Source organism: Herpailurus yagouaroundi, unplaced genomic scaffold (genome assembly GCF_014898765.1).
Source record: "Herpailurus yagouaroundi ecotype Mexico unplaced genomic scaffold, PumYag 165, whole genome shotgun sequence".
Taxonomy (NCBI): domain Eukaryota; kingdom Metazoa; phylum Chordata; class Mammalia; order Carnivora; family Felidae; genus Herpailurus; species Herpailurus yagouaroundi.
In genome coordinates, this window is record NW_024412406.1 from 21,833,242 (window position 1) to 21,850,613 (window position 17,372).

The 17,372-nt window shown below is 41.1% G+C and overlaps 1 protein-coding gene across 5 annotated transcripts in view; it reads left to right on the plus strand.

The window, feature by feature from the left end:
• Positions 1–17,372, plus strand: part of ASPH (aspartate beta-hydroxylase) — a 229,473-nt gene that overhangs the window by 26,346 nt on the left and 185,755 nt on the right. The window contains exon 1 of one of the 5 annotated variants that reach the window (XM_040487722.1): positions 11,437–11,672. The exons of 3 other annotated variants lie outside the window; for them this stretch is intronic. In XM_040487722.1, coding sequence (XP_040343656.1) covers positions 11,663–11,672 — 10 coding nt within the window. In that variant the 5' untranslated portion in view covers positions 11,437–11,662. Of the gene's footprint in view, positions 1–11,436; positions 11,673–17,372 lie in introns of those variants that run through there. One more of the 5 variants, XM_040487723.1, reaches the window with a different exon arrangement.

Below are 17,372 nucleotides of genomic sequence, written 5' to 3' on the forward strand. Positions count from 1 at the left end.
GACGCGGGGCTCGAACTCACGGACCGCGAGATCGTGACCTGGCTGAAGTCGGACGCTTAACCGACTGCGCCACCCAGGCGCCCCCATAAAGATTTTTAAAATTATGTTTCCCCCACCAAAATCTCACAGGTAAACTATATGCCTTCTCGCTAAAACGTGTTGTTTTTGTGATTTTCTAAAGATTTTACTGGGTGTACAAGGTGAAGATTACAGTAAAGAAACCTTCTGGTTTCCTCAGTATTCTGGTAATTTAAATTTGTGAGTCATGAAAAGTTGGGAGGAAACATACAAATAATTGCACAGGTAAACTTGTTTTTGAAAAAAAGCTAAGGGTTCAAGTGTTGGTGGGGCTGTTGGGTGGCAGAGGAATTAGGTTTATTCCATCCCCATGAATTTGAGGGGAAAATAACTGGCTTAGAAACATTTTTGTGACTCATCATATCTAACAAAATATTCCTTAAAACTCTCAAAATTTCTCTTGCTTTTACTCTCTGTGATACCTGCCACTAAACGACATTTAGTCGACGTATGTCTGACCTGGCCTTTGACTTTCGGACCTTTCTTTCCTGGGCACAGTGTTTGAGCCAGTGACAGAGCTTCTGTCAGGGACAGTATGTCACAGATCCAGTAATTAAGTGTGAGCACTGGAATGGATGTCACATTTCAGAATGTGAAGCATGGAACCCTGTTAAAGTTTAAATAACATTTTCCAATTTGGTGATATATAAAGAATGAGTAAATAATACATGAGACAGCATCAAAATTAAAAGCTTTTACCCATCAAAAGATGCTTTAAGAAAATGAATAGGAAAGTTGTAATCTGGCAGAAAATTTTGTAACACATAGGTCTATTAAAGGACAGGTGTTTAGGAAATATAAGGAACTCCTGCAATTCAGTTTAAGAGTGTTAGAAAAAATAGACAGGTGTGCAAAAGACTTGAACAGACAGTTCACAAAAGATGATAAATGGTCAGTAAGCACATGAAGAATGTGCTCAAACATTGGTCTCAGGAGAATGCAGATTAAACCACAGTGAGACACAACTGATAGTGGTCAGAATGGCCAGCGTTGAAAAGACTGACAATACCAAATGTTGGCAGGATCCTAGAAAAGACCCCTCATACGTTCTTAGTAGGTTTATAAAATGGTAGAACCACTTTGGCGAAAGGTCTGGCAGTTGCTTATAATTCTGAATATACATGTGGCCCCTGATCCAGTAATTCCAAGTGATTTAGCGCAAGAGAAATGCAAGCATGTTATTTCCTATATGCGAGCAATAGTCTTGTACGAGAGTATTCCAAATAACTTTGCTTGTAGTAGTCCAAATGGGGAATAGTCCAGGTTTCTACCAGTAGTAGAGTGGCTACATTCTAATATACTCTGGTATGTTTATACAGTGGAGTACTACTGAGCAACAGAAAAGAATGAACTGCTTCTACACAGAACGTGCTTGGCTCTCTGGAACGTCACGCCAAGGGAGGGAAGCCTTACACAGACAAGCACATATTGTGTGCACACATAGGCAAAACCAGGGGGAAAAAGAAGGAAGAACAAAGGGTCTGCCTCTGGGGTTGGGGTTGGGGTTGGGGTGGAAGGTGATTGGAAAGGGCCACGAGAGAACTTATTTATGGGTGGTGTTAGTCTTCAGTGTCTTGACAGGGCTTTGGGTCACACAGTGTATATTTTTGTGAAAACTCAGAGTGTACACTTAAAATGAGAGCGTTTCGTTTCATGTAAATTTTACATAAAAAATGGTAAAGAATGGGGCGCCTGGGTGGCTCAGTCGGTTAAGCGTCTGACTTCGGCTCAGGTCATGATCTCATGGTTTGTGAGTTCGAGCTCCCGTCGGGCTCTGTGCTGACGGCTCGGAGCCTGGAGCCTGCTTGGGATTCTGTGTCTCCCTCTCTCCGCTCCTCCCTCACTCATGCTCATCGCTCGCTCTCTCTCTCTCTCTCTATCTCTCAAAAATAAATAAAGCTTAAAAAATTTTTAAAAAATGGTAAAGAAATATAAAACTGTAGGTTATGATAGAAGCTGAAGTACTTAGAGGAGGTGAACCAGTGTCTACAAGTTATCTTGAAGTGTATTCCATATAAAATAGGTTAGTAGATGGATATAGAGAGATGAATTGACATGCCAGAAACATTATAATAAAGTGTTCATAGTAGAATCTAAGTGATAACACATGGGTATTCTTTGTGAAATTTGTTCAGCTTTGTTGTGTGTTTGAAAAGTTTCATAATAAAACCTTGGGAAAATACTCATATTGTTTTTTTGGTCATATGAAAAATGGTTAAATACTGGCAGTTTTTCATGGGCTGTTCTAATACATGTGGCCACATTTTGTAGCTGTTTTATTTAGCAGTCTTTGTCTGACAAGGCGTTGATACAAAGCCTCATTTTCTTCCAGTCATTGTGCTTAGCTGGACTGGATTAATGTGTGGTTGGCAAGGTTCTTGACCGTCTTTGGGACAGATTCCCTAACGTACCAGTCACTCTCCATTTCTGGTCTGTTTGCTTTAAATCAGGTCTCCTCATCAGTGTAGAATTTTTTTTTTTTATCTCCTATTAGCAGCAAGACTGGAGGGCACGAAGGAGGGGAAGGGCTCTACGTGGCCCTCTTTGGGGCAGTGCCTTCCTTGCCTCTTGTAGGCTGTCCTCAAAATACATTGTGATGCATAATTGCATCAACTATGCTTTTGGCCTATGATTTCCTAGTAAGTTAACTCTGAGACCCCTATGCTTTGCCATTTCCACGTGAATCCCCTGCACACTTTGTGCTAGTGCTTTTCTGTCCCCCTCCCATCTCTCCCCATTTGCCTCTGAGGACACTTTTTGTAAATGATGAATTCCATTGTCCTAGAAAGTGGGAACTGGTGAGGAAGGATAGCTATGGATCTTCTGCTGTCTAAAGGGGTTAAGGTCAAAGGCATTTGGGAGCACAGCTGCAAATCAACTGTGGTCGTACCTGTTGGTTTTATGACCTAGTCTCGTTGCCTTAGAGTTAGATGAGTGGGGCTAGGCTTTTGTTTTACTGTTTCTTTGTTTTTTGGTTTTTTTTACAATTTTTTTTATTGTTACTGTTTTTAGTTTTGAAAAAAGAAACTTATTGTTTGTTTCATATTTCTTCTAACAACTTTTTACCACCTCAGAGTTTCTTTTTTTTTTTAATTTTTTTTTTTCAACGTTTATTTATTTTTGGGATAGAGAGAGACAGAGCATGAACGGGGGAGGGTCAGAGAGAGAGGGAGACACAGAATCGGAAACAGGCTCCAGGCTCTGAGCCATCAGCCCAGAGCCTGACGCGGGGCTCGAACTCACGGACCGCGAGACCGTGACCTGGCTGAAGTCGGACGCCTAACCGACTGTGCCACCCAGGCGCCCCTACCTCAGAGTTTCTGAATGGACACCACAACTCAGTTTTCTTTAGATGCTCCGCCATTCCCAGTTCAGCAGGAGACTGATTTTGAACTCCATAATCACTAAATACCACTAATAACTGTTACCAACATTGATGATTGATTTGCCAGGGAGTGCTTTTTCCTCTGAGACTGTTTTCTCTTTATTGAGTGCTCTGTAGGGAGAACTAATTAAGCCTAAAACACTAACTTGTTAGGCCTGACGTGAGGAAATGAATTTTTGGAGTTAACTACCATTCATAGTATGGTTTTAGCATCTTACCAATGGCACTTCAGTCCCTTGCAGATTCATAGGTGGAGGTTGATGGACCTGTGTTCATCACTGCAGAAGAGAACAGCTGAATCCAGGACACAAACAGGGGGACGTTGGGACAGTGGTTCCTCAACCTGGGGTTCCAAAGAGCAGTGAAGGTTCCTAAAAATAAAGGGAGGCTGATATAGATAGTCACGGCTAATATTTCACTTTCCTTTACTATCTACACTGATGAAAATGGAGACGAGTTCTCAGTTTTGTCTTACTAAATTCTAGTAGCCCTTGTCACTCCTTCAGCCCCCTGTGCCTTTTCTATACAGGGTCGGTCAGGAGAGCAGTGTCAGGCATCTGGCTGTGGGGCCAGGTGCACGGGGGCTGCAGTATCCTTCCAGCGTGGGCCTACTTATGTTCAATATAGGTGGCAGTCACCAAAGGTGGATCAGTGAGGAAATTATCTGACACAGAAGCAGTGAAAACTTGCTCGTAGACTAGCTTGGCTTCATAACCAGTGTTTGGGAAACACTGGGCTTCTTTCTTAATATTTCCCTTAACTATTTAGAGGTCTTTTCCTAGTGTGAATTAATTTTAGGATAACTTGTGAAAATGGAAGAAACTTGAAGTGGTGTGACATTTGTTGGACTAGATTTTGTGCCCTTTTTTGTCAAGTATGAGCAGGAAGAAGTGTGATTACTCCTATCATATCAAGAATTTGAGAACGAGTTTATGCATTTAACAAATGTTTGTTGAGTTCCTACTAGGTGCAAGGCAAATGTAGAGGAATGAAAAGGCAGATGAAACATGCATTCTGAAGGAAGAAGGAAGTTAAGAACTCAATTACCAATGAAATAATGCTGTGAAGAAGTACATACTACTGTGAGAGTGTATTAGAAAATGCTCTCACAGGAATAAATATACAGTGGGAAAAAGGCAGTCTCTTGAACAAATGGTTTTGGCAAAACTGGATAGGTACATGCAAAAGAATGAAACTCAACCACTTTCTTTCACCTTACATAAAAATAAATTCAAAATGTGAGACCTGAAACCATAAAAATCCTTGAAGAGAGAATAGTCAATAATTTGTCTGACATTGGCCACCATAGCAGTGTTTTCCTAGCTATGTCTCCCGAGGAAAGGGAAATGAAAGTAAAAATACACTGTTGGGACTACATCAAAATAAAAAATTTCTGCCCAGTGAAGGAAACAATCAACAAAACTAAAAGGCAACCTACTGAATGGGAGAAGATATCTGCAAATGACAAAGCTGATAAAGGGTTAGTACCTAAAATATATAAAGAACTGATACCACTCAACACCCAAAAAACAAATACTCCAGTTAAAAATGGGCACAAGAGATGAACAGGCATTTCTCCAAAGAAGACAGACAGATGGTCAACAGACACATGAAAAGGTGCTCAACATCACTCATCGTGGAAATGTAAATCAAAACTTCAATGAAAGAGACACCTGTCAGATACATCTGTAAAATATACCTGTCAGAATGGCTAAAATAAAAACACAAGAAATAACAAATGTTGGGGAGGATGTAGAGAAAAAGGAGCCCTCTTGTTCTGTTGGTGGGAAGGCAAACTGGTGCAGCCACTCTGAAAACAGTATGGAGGTTCCTCAGAAAATTAATAATAGAACTACTCTATGATCCAGTAATTGTATTTACCCCAAAAATGCAAAAACACAAATTCAAAGGGATACGTGCATCCCTGTGTCTATTGCACCATTATTTACAACAGCCTAACTATGGATGCAGCTCAACTGTCCATTGATAGGTGAATGGATAAAGAAGTGGTATGTGTATATAGTGGAATATTCTTCCTCCATAACAAAGCATTAGATCTTGCCATTTGCAACAATATGGATGAAGCTAGAGAGTAATGCTAAGCAAAATAAGTCAGAGAAAGATAAACATTTTCACTCGTGTGGAATTTAAGAGACAGAACAAATGAGCAAAGGGAAAAAGACAAACCAAGAAAAAGTCTTCGTTTAAAAAATGTATATTCATTTTTTTTGAGACAGAGAGAGAGAACTTGCGTGCACGGGGTGGGGAGGGGCGCAGAGAGAGAATCCCAGGTAGGCTCCGGGCTATCAGCACAGAGCCCAAAGTGGAGCTCGGTATCATGAACTGTGAGATCATGATCTGAGTTGAAATCAAGAGTTGGACACTTAACCGACTCAGCCACCTAGCCACCCCCAAGAAACAGACTCTTAACTATAGAGAACAAACTGATGGTTACCAGAGGGGAGGTAGGTGGGGCAGTGAGTGAAATAGGGGATGGAGATTAAAGAGTACACTTCTCATGAGGAAAGAGAAAATAATAATCCTAATAACAGAGAAACAGAAAGAAAAAGAAAATGCCGTCACAGTGTTATGGGAAAGCCTCCTTGAAGAGGTGGGATTTAAGAAGAAAAAGCAGTAGATAGCTGGGCTGGGGGCAACTCTGTGGTGGTAACCCAGTGTTGACATTCATTCAGGAAGAGGGCATGGCCTATGCAGGACCAGAGCAGGGTGAGTGTTTTGTATCTGGAACATACACAGCCATAGGAAGTGACACAAAATGAAAGCCAGAGTGGTTGGCTGGGGCCATGTCAAATAGAGTCTTATAGGCCACATCAAAGATTTTTATTTTATCTTAAGAACAGTGTGAACCCCTAAGAAAAATAGGGTTTTTTTTAAAAAGGGTAATGATATAATCGGGTTGAAAAAATTATTGTGCCTGCTGTATAGAGCAGGGAAAGTATGTTAAAGTATTGTAGTAGCCTATGAGATGATGGTAACATGGATTTGGGTGGTCTCAGTAGAGGGGCAGAACTATGGGTGGTTTGAGACACAATTTTCCATTTCTTTTATGTCATGGCACATATAAATGGTTTTTTAAAATATCATGCCAGGGTAAATAGGCAAGGATGACCTAGGGGCTGAGGGGAATTCACGTCTTGGCATAGGTGTAAGCCATTTGCAACAGTCTGCTAGGGAGACTCTGACTTGAGAGATGGGTATTTGGGAAAAGGAAGAGGATGAAGTCAAGGATGAATGCCAAGTTTTTGGTTTAAGCAGCTGGCTTTTGATGGAAGTGTTCCTGAGATTTGGACAGAGAGGAGAGGAGAAAGATCATGGGTTCAGTTGTGTGTATGCAGAGTTTGGGTTTTCCATACGGATTCAAATGGATATTGAGTAGACAGATACGTTTGGACCTAAAAGGAGAGGAAAGTTTAAGCCTATGGATGCATTAGTCAACTAGGCAGATGGCATAGGAGCAAGGCATATGGAATTTCCACATTTGAAAGTCAAGTAGAGGAGAATGAAGTAGCAAAGGAGATTGAGAAGTAGAAAGTTCAGAAAGGTAGAAGAAATACGAGATGAAGAATCAGAAAAAGTCAAGCAAGGAAAGAGAATGTTTTAGGAGGAAGAATTCCTTTGAGAGGGCAAGTTAGATGAGGACTGAAAATACTCCATTGGATTCAGCAACATGGAAGTCATTGGCGTCACATTAGAGTGACTGCCCTGTGCAGAAGCTACATCGCAGCCTACGTACAGGGTGTAAGGAGTGAGTGGGCCATCACAAAATGAAAGCAGTGAAATCATAGCTCTGTTGAGAATTTCATCTATGATGGGAAGGAGAAAGAGCAGGGGCTCACTCTGGGCTTGAGGGAAGATGTAGTAAAGGCAGAAAGGCTGACAGTACCGGAGAGTGAAAGGATAAGGAGGGTGAGGTAGCTGAGGAATTGGGAGGAAAACAGAGTGGATGCTGGTGAATGTAGGTTTGTGATGGGTGGCAGTGCAGTCCTGATGGTTTCCTGCTGATGCTTCTGTCTTCTGTGCTATAAGAGGCTATGGCGTTTTCTGAGTATGAGAAAATAGGATTCTTGAGGGGCAGAGATGTTTGAAATAGTCCTTCTGGAGAACAGGAAAGGGAGTGTTCCAGAGATGTGTGCAGGATTGACAGGCAGCCCTGAGGGCCCGTTGGGATTCGCTCCACTGTGTCCTGTGCGTGATTTCTTTTGGTGTCCCTTGCTGCCCTTAACAGTCGTGGATAAGGGTGAGTGATTGTGTTCATCCAGGGAGACCGTTATGGCGGATTGATGCAACGAATGGATTGAGGAGCAAAGGCTTTAGTGAGTCAGGGAGTGACTTAACTGATGAACTGTGGACTCTCAACATGGAAAGATGTGAAGGCAGCAGGCGAGGAGGAGTTCAGAAGAAAGTAGAAGCAAGAGAACTATGGGATCCAAGAAGAAGTTGTTGAGTAAACGAGCTGGAAAAATAGGAAGGTGTGTGATCCGAGTGGATGTTTTTATTCTGTGTGTCACATACTGGGGACAGCCTAAACCTTCGCATTTAGAGGTGGTGCTCCCTAGCTCGGGAGGGTGTGTGCAAGTAGATTTCACTCAATGTCTGAGGAGTTCTGTCTGTAATACTGGCTATTTAATAATTAGATTTCAAAAAAGTTGCTCATGTTTGCTGTGGAGACTATATGTAGATGAGGGGTGTGTGTGTGTGTGTGTGTGTGTGTGTGTGTGTGTGTGTGTGTGTTTGAAGAAATAGATTTTTGGTATCTTTGGTATCTTTGGTTATCCTGCAGTTCTCATGATAGACTCAAGCCAACAGAGCTTTCTTAGCAAGGTTACAGAATCTGTCAAGATGGTTGTGCCAGGGAAGCTACAGAGATACCTCAACAAGGATGAAGATGCCATTAGACAGGTGAATTAGGGTGGGTTTATCACAAGAGCCCCAGTAGGGATATAATAATAAATGTTGGGGGGGTGCCTGGGTAGTTCAGTTGGTTAAGCATCCGACTCTTGGTTTCGGATCAGGTCCTGATCTCACAGTGGGTGAGTTGAGCCGTGAATGGAGCTCTGCACTGACAGTGTGGAGCCTCCTTGGGATTCTCTCTCTCCCTTTCTCTCTGCCCCTTCTCCGCCTTAAATGAATGAATGAATGAATGAATGAATGAATGAATGTTGGCTATAGGATGGAGGGGAGCAAGGTCACTGGGGGTGAAGAAATGAAGGAAAGAGAACTGGTCACATTTGCCACACAGGTGGACATTGACATCACACGGTACTGGCTGGTTTCCAGGTGACTACGTCACTGAGGGGGAGAGAGCACCGCAGGTGGTCGATGGCAGTGAGGAGGCAGGTTGGAGGGCAGTATAACTGGACGGCATGGGCCTCAGAGGAAGAGGGTTTTGTTGCTGTTTCTTTTTTAGGGGGTGAGGAAATGATGCTCTGCAAACTGGTAAAAGCAAGCCCTGCTTTCCTCCTCCTCCAGAGCCTGAGAATCAGAGCTTGCTAGCACGGGAAGCCGTGCAATGGTTCCTTTCATGTGTGGTCCCGGCACCAGTTGCCTCCAGTCCCCCGGGTGGGAACCTATTAGAAATGCACGTTCTCGGACCCCAGAGGCTCAGAAACTCTGGGAGTGGGCCCAGCAGTCTGTGTTTTGACAAGCCCTCCAGGTGACTGTGATGTGCTCCCGAGAGCCACTGCTGCGAATGAAAGCTGATTGGGCGAGGGGAGGGAAGTAGTCCTTGGGACCCGTGAACAGTCTCATGGATTTCCCCTGGCATGTTTTGGAAGCAGGCAGAGCCTGGCATCCGTGGACATGAGACTGGGCTTTTGTGGTCTCCAGTGGCATCAGGCTGATAATAATAGTCTCAGAGCACATGTTAGGAGTTTGATCTTTGTCTGGATGTAGGAATTTGCTATTAGCCCCAGCAGCGATTGATTACGAGGAATAATTTATGACTTTAGTTTGACTTTAGTTGTCATTGCCAGGGTTTTAAAACTGTGATTTTCTATATGCACATGAATTTATTTTTAAACTTTTCGTAAATATTTCCTGTCATAAAAATAAGTTGTGCTTATTATAAGTGAGAGTAACTTGGAATTCAGAATTTCTTTTTCCTTAAGGAAGAAGACAGGTTACATGTTACTTCACAGACTTAGCCTGTCCACCCTATCTCAAATAGCAGGTGTGCCATTATTGTGCCACTAGGGAGGGAAGACCTTTTCTTGAAAACCTGTAAAACTTGTAAAAGGTGAAGGAGAAGATTGTGTCAATGTGTGTGATGAACATTTTCGAGGGGGATGATTGGAGCTGTGTTGGAGAAGCCTCAGGGGTGCGGTACCCCCGAATTTAGTAGGCGTGATTCTCCTCTCAATTCGGCGTTGGCCACAGACCTGTAATTCAGGATGCGCTGCCTTGGTGCAGGCCCATGAAGGGAGAGAAGCAACTCCGGCAGCTTGGGCAGCCGTGGTGGCAGGCTGATGTCATGAAACGGAGTTGGGATTGCAGGGCTGGGGGCTTGTGCACGTGTCCCAACTGATTCATTAGAAACGTGTCGCGTGGATGAATTCAACAAATGCTTGCACGCCTGGTTTAATGCCAGGACGCATTCTAAAGGCAAGGAAGTTGAGGCCCCCAAGTTTGATGTTTTCCCCAAGTCAAAGTCAGTGAGGAAGCCAGGAATCAAATCCGGGTTTCTAAAGTCTGAAATGGGCTACCTACCATGTGAGTATAGTGGCTTGGTTTCCTGTGGCCCCAGGACAGGTCTCTTGTCACTCTTCCTCTCTGTGAAAACAACAAAAGAAAACCTCGGAAATATTTGTCAAATAAATTTGTATGGTGGCGGGTCTTCTTAATTCCCTGTCAACAACTGATTCACTGTCATGTAACATTTTAGCACTCACTCACTTTAGCAGGACGGATCTTTGAGGAAATGGCTCTTGGTCAGAGGACACCCGGGACGCTCAGCAGTTTTGTTCAGTTGCCCTGATGCCTTGTTCACTCTTTTCAGCTCTTGGCCATCAAATATTGGTACCATAGGCGACTGACTCCTCTTCAGAACATTTAAATGTTTAATTTGCTTGTGAAGCATTCAGTTTGGCTGGGAAAAAAAAAAATTAAACCCTCATAAATAAAGGTTGCCGCCTTGCTCTCGATGCTATTTGTGCTAAATTAATTTAATGTACTAATCAGAGTTCTGATGAATTCTGTGAACTGCTAATTTTAAATCAGTGAATAAATGGTAGTAACTTTGGGCTGGTTTTACTTCCCAGAAGGGACTATGTGGAGTTGGGATTCGAAGGAAGTGGAAAAAATCAGAAGACAGTTGCACACTCTCTTTCCAGTATTTTCTCTGAGGTCCTGTTTCCTGGATCACTGTTGCCACGCTTCAGGGTTCCTTCTTTCCTGGCCTGCTCCCTTCCGGCCTATTGGCCCTCCCTCTCCCCCATTCCTCCCCTGCCTATCTTCCCTCCATGCTTTCATTCCCAGCTCCTTCTCCCTTCTTCTCTGGGGAAATACGTTTGTTTTTTTGTTTGTTTTTTGTTTTTTGTTTTTTGTTGTTTTACTTTTGCTGCATTAGGAATTAGACTTGGAATGATCATACCTGTGAATCAGAATTCTAGAGCATTAATTAATTTCTTACCATTTAGTTTTCTGTTTCATTCAAACAAACTAAGTAATGGTCTTTCCATGTAGGCATTTGATTAGACCCTGAAGGACCAGATCAAGCTGGTTTCGGCAACGGGGCCACATGTTCCACAAGGCCTGTTTCAGTTTTGAATGATTCGGTCCTTAGGCTAAAGCCATTCGAGACTGACTCCAAGAAAACAGAACTGGCAACACACTCTGTTCCATTGCATTTTGTCCAGCATGCATAATTTTTTTAAGGTTTGGAGTTGGGAGACAGCACCAACCGAGAAAGGAATCCCGTAAGTGGGAGAAAGGCTGTCGCATTGTTAGGAGAGCGTTTCAGCCTGAGTGATTAGCGGTATTTGGCCATGAGGAAGGGGCCTCTAAAAATAACTGCTGAGCAGAGTTTGCAGTCAGGTCCAATTTCAGTTCTAGAGGCCTTGCCCGTGGAACAGTTGGCCAGTCTGAAGCTCTGTAGGGAAGGGCACTTGGCGTGCGTGATACCTGCTGATAGCTCTGATTTTTGTCTTCCATATATACTCTTCATGGATTGAAGAAACCAAAATGGCTGAAGGTAAAGGTACATTTTTATTGTTTGGGTTAAAAGTGGTTTGGGATCTAGCTGACAGCTTTTAGCTTTATTTTCAGTTGTGCACCTTTAAAATACTTTTGACTGTTCGACTACGTTTTCTACATCTTTTCTATTTAGAACTCCTGGAGACATCACCTTTTCATGGTAGTTTAATTTTTCCTGGAGTAATCTGTCCTTGATCTGAATATGTTTTGGTGTCTTAGAATACCTTTTAGTATATTAGATTATATATTTGTAAAAGCAGAAAGCACATTTTAAAAACTTCAGAAAAATGTACAAGCAGTCTTCTTTGGTCTTATAATTACAGTAAATTCAAAGAATTGTGTGTAGTTAGATTTAGATCTCATATGACATTATAGGAAATCTAAGGCATGTGTAAGTCTTGTATTAGTGAGCACACTTAGTTGGTGCAGGCAGAGCTTGACTCAGGCTTTACCATGTGTGGAAACTGACCTAATTTTTGTGAAGCGGGTGATAAATGCAAAGTAAAGATGCTAGTGTTTTATTTTGTATTTAAACTGAATCATTAACTTCAAGGGTTCTTAAATAATGTGTTGAATTTACATTTTTGTATATTTGTTTTTGCTTTAGTTTGTGAGTTAAGAATGTCTTTCCATTTAGTTGAAAGCAAGCTACATTAGCTCGTTATGTTTTTGTTTTTCGAATTGATTTGGACTTTTTATTTGTATATGTTCATTTGTTACATTAGGTAACCCTAGCAGAGTGGTAAGAGCCACCGCAGTCCTGCTGTGGCACATACATTCACAAACAGAACCCCATCTTAAGACCCCAGATTTCTGTAACCTTCCCGTCCCAGTTCATTATGTCAAAAATTTATTTATGGAAAAAAAAAAAAAGACGTATTAAGACACCAAGACAGCTCCCAACTCTCAGCTGCCTAAGTGGCCACTGGAAGGAGTCTATTATTAGTATGGAGAATATGAATATCTTTACTTTGAACACGGTTTTAAATAAATGGTTAGAATGAGTCACCTGACTGTTCTGATGAAGTACCTCATCCAGCCATGAAGAAGAATATGAAATATGTATCTTTAGTTCTTTTAGAAGACATTTCTCCCCGTTTCTGTGGTGGTTACATAATCTGCATAGTTAGGGAATATCAGCTGGTACTTCTGACCCACGTTTGCCAGTTCTTGGCTTCCAAAAGGTGATGCTTTGTAACATAAAAAAAATAATCAGTTTGATGAGTTGCTTGACAGCTTTTATGTTTTTTCTTTAAACTTTAAATGTGTGGGGCTTATGTATAAATTTATGAAATCATCAGCATAATGCTAAGCAAAACTTGGACATGGTTGATTTGTAATCCAGTTTGTTGTAATCCAGTTAAGTGACTGACTGACCCCTGTTCAGGTGCTGGGCATGTCTTATTTTCTTTTTCCTTAAATGAACAATAAGATTTACCTACGGTCCCTAGCCCACGTTTTGTAGACACACATTTCATTGCTCGCTGTGGTAATTTTCTGTGTTTGGTAGTAAGAACAGTGTTCTGATTTGGAGGTCATTACTTTTGGTGGGTCAGTGTGGAAGAAAATGAATCCCACAGTTCTTGCCATATTCTTAACCTCCATTAACAAAATCTTGACTAATCCCTGGGACTACAGGTGGAATCATGAGTCAGAAAATGAAATGAACACTCTCAGATTTATTCTGATCTTAGAAAATAGGGTTGACTACTAGAAATAGCTTTGGGACAAAGTGCTGATTTCAGGTCTCTTTAAGGTGTTTCTCTTGAAGTGTTTATCTTACTGTGTTTATTTCAGTTCATTGGACAGAAACTAATCTGCCCTTTGGGACTAGGTATGCCATATTTTCAAAGTGACATATCAAGGGAGTATTATTTGGTGTCAGTTAAAACATTCTCCTAACGAGGATGTCCTGGGAAAGACTCCTTTTTATAATTTGCTGTTTGTTCCTTTATGGAATTAGTAAATATTAACCGTAATAAGACTAATAATACTAGAGTAACAATTTATTTGACATTATGAAGGATGGATAAAATATTGCTAATAATTTCATATTCTAGCTGAGTAACATTTACCCTTTTTTTGACGTTTATCTCTTTTAAAGTGATTAATCTGTTTGATAAACAGTATCTTAAATGAAAAATCTAAGATTTATTGTACATTTTTTGCATTCTTTTTTTTCCCAACATTTATTTATTTTTGAGAGAGAGAGAGACAGAGTGTGAGCAGAGGGGCAGAGAGAGAGAAGCAGGCTTCAGGCTCTGAGCTGTCAGCATGGAGCCCGACACGGGGCTCCAACCCACAAACTGTGAGATCATGACCTGAGCCAAAGTCGGACACTTAACTGACTGAGCCGCCTAGGCACCCCCATTTTTTGCATTCTTAAACAGTTCAAAATATTATTTTAATGACAGACTCAATTTGATGGTCATTATTCCCTTGTTCGTAAGATTGTTTTAAGGACAGTTCAAGGGGAATAGCCCCCTGCCATGTATTCTTTTCAAATTCTTTATCTTGCTGCTGGTTTTCATACCTCCTACAGGCCTGCCTTCCATCAGCACTGTTGGTTTCTAATTTCTTTGAGCACTTTGTTGCTTTGACTCAGGTGAGGTTGTCTGTAAAGTATATTCTTTAGTTTTTTGCAGTAAGTTAGGAAAAACGTGATCAAAGTTTTTAGCCTCATTTCTAACACAAATGTAAACGGTCTGTAGATAAAGTATGTTCTTTACTGTGTTTGGCTCCCCCTCCCCCCCATCCCTTAGCTCTGCTGTGGTGCACGCATTTATATGATTTTTTTAAAAACACTTTTTGCACTTTTACTTATATTTAGTGTTGCAGGTCAGTAACTTAGGTGAGTATTTACTGAATTAACTTGGTTAAGTGATACTTTAGTTTTGAGAATCTTAGAAATTTTCCTTCATTTCTGCTTTAAGAAAGAGAAATGGACATAGAATTGATCTTTGAATTCAAGTAATTTTGTTTCATTAACAATTTCATTACAAACTCATTTTAAATTATAAATCCGTATTTGGCAGTAAATGGGTATTTCAGAAGGCATTTTTCTTATTATAATTAGTATTCTATATAAATGAGAGTATACGTGCATATATTTGTATGAATATAGAAATAAAAGTTTTTTTATACAGCATTAAAAAAATTTGTTTTAATGTTTATTTACTTTTGAGAGAGAGAGGAAGAGAGAGAGAGACAGAGTATGAGTGGGTATAGGGCAGAGAAAGGGAGACACAGAATCTGAACCAGGTTCCAGGTTCTGAGCTGCCAGCACAGAGCCCGACATGGGGCTCCAACCCATGAACCATGAAATCATGACTTGAGCCAAAGCTGGACGCCCAACCAACTGAGCCATCCAGGTACCCCTATACGGCATTAAAAATGTCTTCATGGGGCTCTTGGGTGGTTCAGTTGGTTAAGCGTCTGACTTCTGCTCAGGTCATGATCTCATGGTTTGTGAGTTCAAACCCCATGTTGGGCTCTGTGCTGATGACAGCTTAGAGCCTGGAACCTGCTTCGGATTCTGTGTCTCCCTCTCTCTGCCCCTTCCCCGTTCATGGTCTGTCTGTCTGTCTCTCTCTCTCTCTCTCTCTCTCTCTTTCTTTCTCAAAAATAAACATTATTTTTTTTTGAAAAGTCTTCATATGTATAGAAGTTTAATAAACACACAACACTGCTGGTGTATCTATGGTACTCCTCTGTCCTCACTTTTTTCTCTTATTTTTTAAAATTTTAGTGATGCCCTATATTGTTCAGTAATATCAGAAATCATCATTTTCACCCGCCAACATTTCTGAAGTTTTCACCCAGTCTCCCCCTCCCATGGCTGTGTTCAGGTAATGAAACAGGAAAGCCTGTTTTAAGTGCATTTAATATGTAGCATTATAATCTATGCCCGGAGAGAATTTGAAAAAGTATACATTATGTTTTTAGATAGCCAGCTTTTAGCAGACTTCTAATAATCATATAAGAAATAGTAGATGGTCATATGTTATTTGGTAAGCATTCTTTTGTGAATTCACCATATGATTATAAATCTGGTCCTAATGTTAAAGAACATAAGAAAAGAAAATTGACTTTTTTTTTAAGAATGACATTTGTCTTATTTAGTCATAATTTTACATAATTAAATATGGATATCTAGAAAAAAGATATGTATTTGAGTGTGTATACACACATACACTCTCACTTTCTCAGACTGATTTAGTTTTTGTGGCCCCTTTTGAAAAGTTGATCTAGTGGTTTATTTAAAAAAAATTATCCTTTTAATAAGATTTTCATTTCATTTTTTTTCTTCTAGAAGATTTGGCAGTATATTCTTGATTTGAGCCATTGGAAAACTACTACCAGCATTCTTTAATGAGAGTTGGATTTAGGAATCAGAAAGCAGGTTCTAGATTAGAGCTAGTGCGGTTTTTTTTGTTTTTTTGTTTTTTGTTTTGTTTTTTTTGAAATCCTGTAATTTGGTTCACCCATATGGATCAAGGAACTCAGGACCGTGGAAGTCAGATTTAATTCCTAGCTCTACCCAACTTGTCCTGGTGAATCATTTGAACTTTTTTTCTATAAAACAGCGTTGATTATTCCTGTCCTTACCCCCCGTGGTTCTGAACCAGGCATCACCCTTGTAGGGTCATTGGCGGTGCTTTTGTTTGCCATAATCACTGGGAGCTCCTTACCTTTGGGACCCAAGGAAACCAGGGATGCCAGCTGCCCAGCAGTGTGAGGCACAATTGCACAGGATAAAGAATTGTTCTTTACAGACATCCAGAAATGCCCTCTCGAGATACACTGACAAGACCTCTGTGAGAGTCACATGCAGTTGTGCGCGTGGAAGCCCTTTAAAATGTATGACCCGCGTTCCACAAAGAGAAGACAGTGTCCTGCTCTACTACCTGGTTGAACTTTTCCTTTTCTCAAGGGCATATGGGAACACGACCTATCCTTTTAATAGTATTTACTATGTTCCTTTGTAAGAGAAATTTGAATACCGTGGTCCTTTCTTTCAAGGACAGTGTTGTCCATTTTCTCTCAGTGTCACTTGACTGTCATGTTTTGTTTGTTTGTTTACTTTGGGCTGTAAGAATATTTCCAAAAGAGAAGGTGTATTTAACACACGAGATGTGATACATGACACTCAGTGGACAGAGTTGACAAAGCTGTTTCCTGCATTGAGACCGATTGGATTGTGCATGATGAGCCTTTTCCTGCTTCCTTAGACCCCAGTGGATCTTGTTACAGAGGGGGACTAATTGTACTATTTTGCTTCCCTTCTTCCTTGACCTCTCTTTGCTCTAAGTAGTCTTGTTCCTTCTTCTGTCCTTCTCTGGATAAGAATATGGAGCCATTGTGGAGGGAGATATTTTCTGTGACCATTAAGAGGCGTTTTAAGATTCTACAGACACTAAGTGGGTCAGAGAAAAGGATTTGGCTACATTTCTATAGGATTTCATTAAATCGTTGATAGGCACTGAACTTTAGGGGAGGTTATATTTAAATTTTTTTTTCAACGTTTATTTATTTTTGGGACAGAGAGAGACAGAGCATGAACGGGGGAGGGGCAGAGAGAGAGGGAGACACAGAATCGGAAACAGGCTCCAGGCTCTGAGCCATCAGCCCAGAGCCTGACGCGGGGCTCGAACTCACGGACCGCGAGATCATGACCTGGCTGAAGTCGGACGCTTAA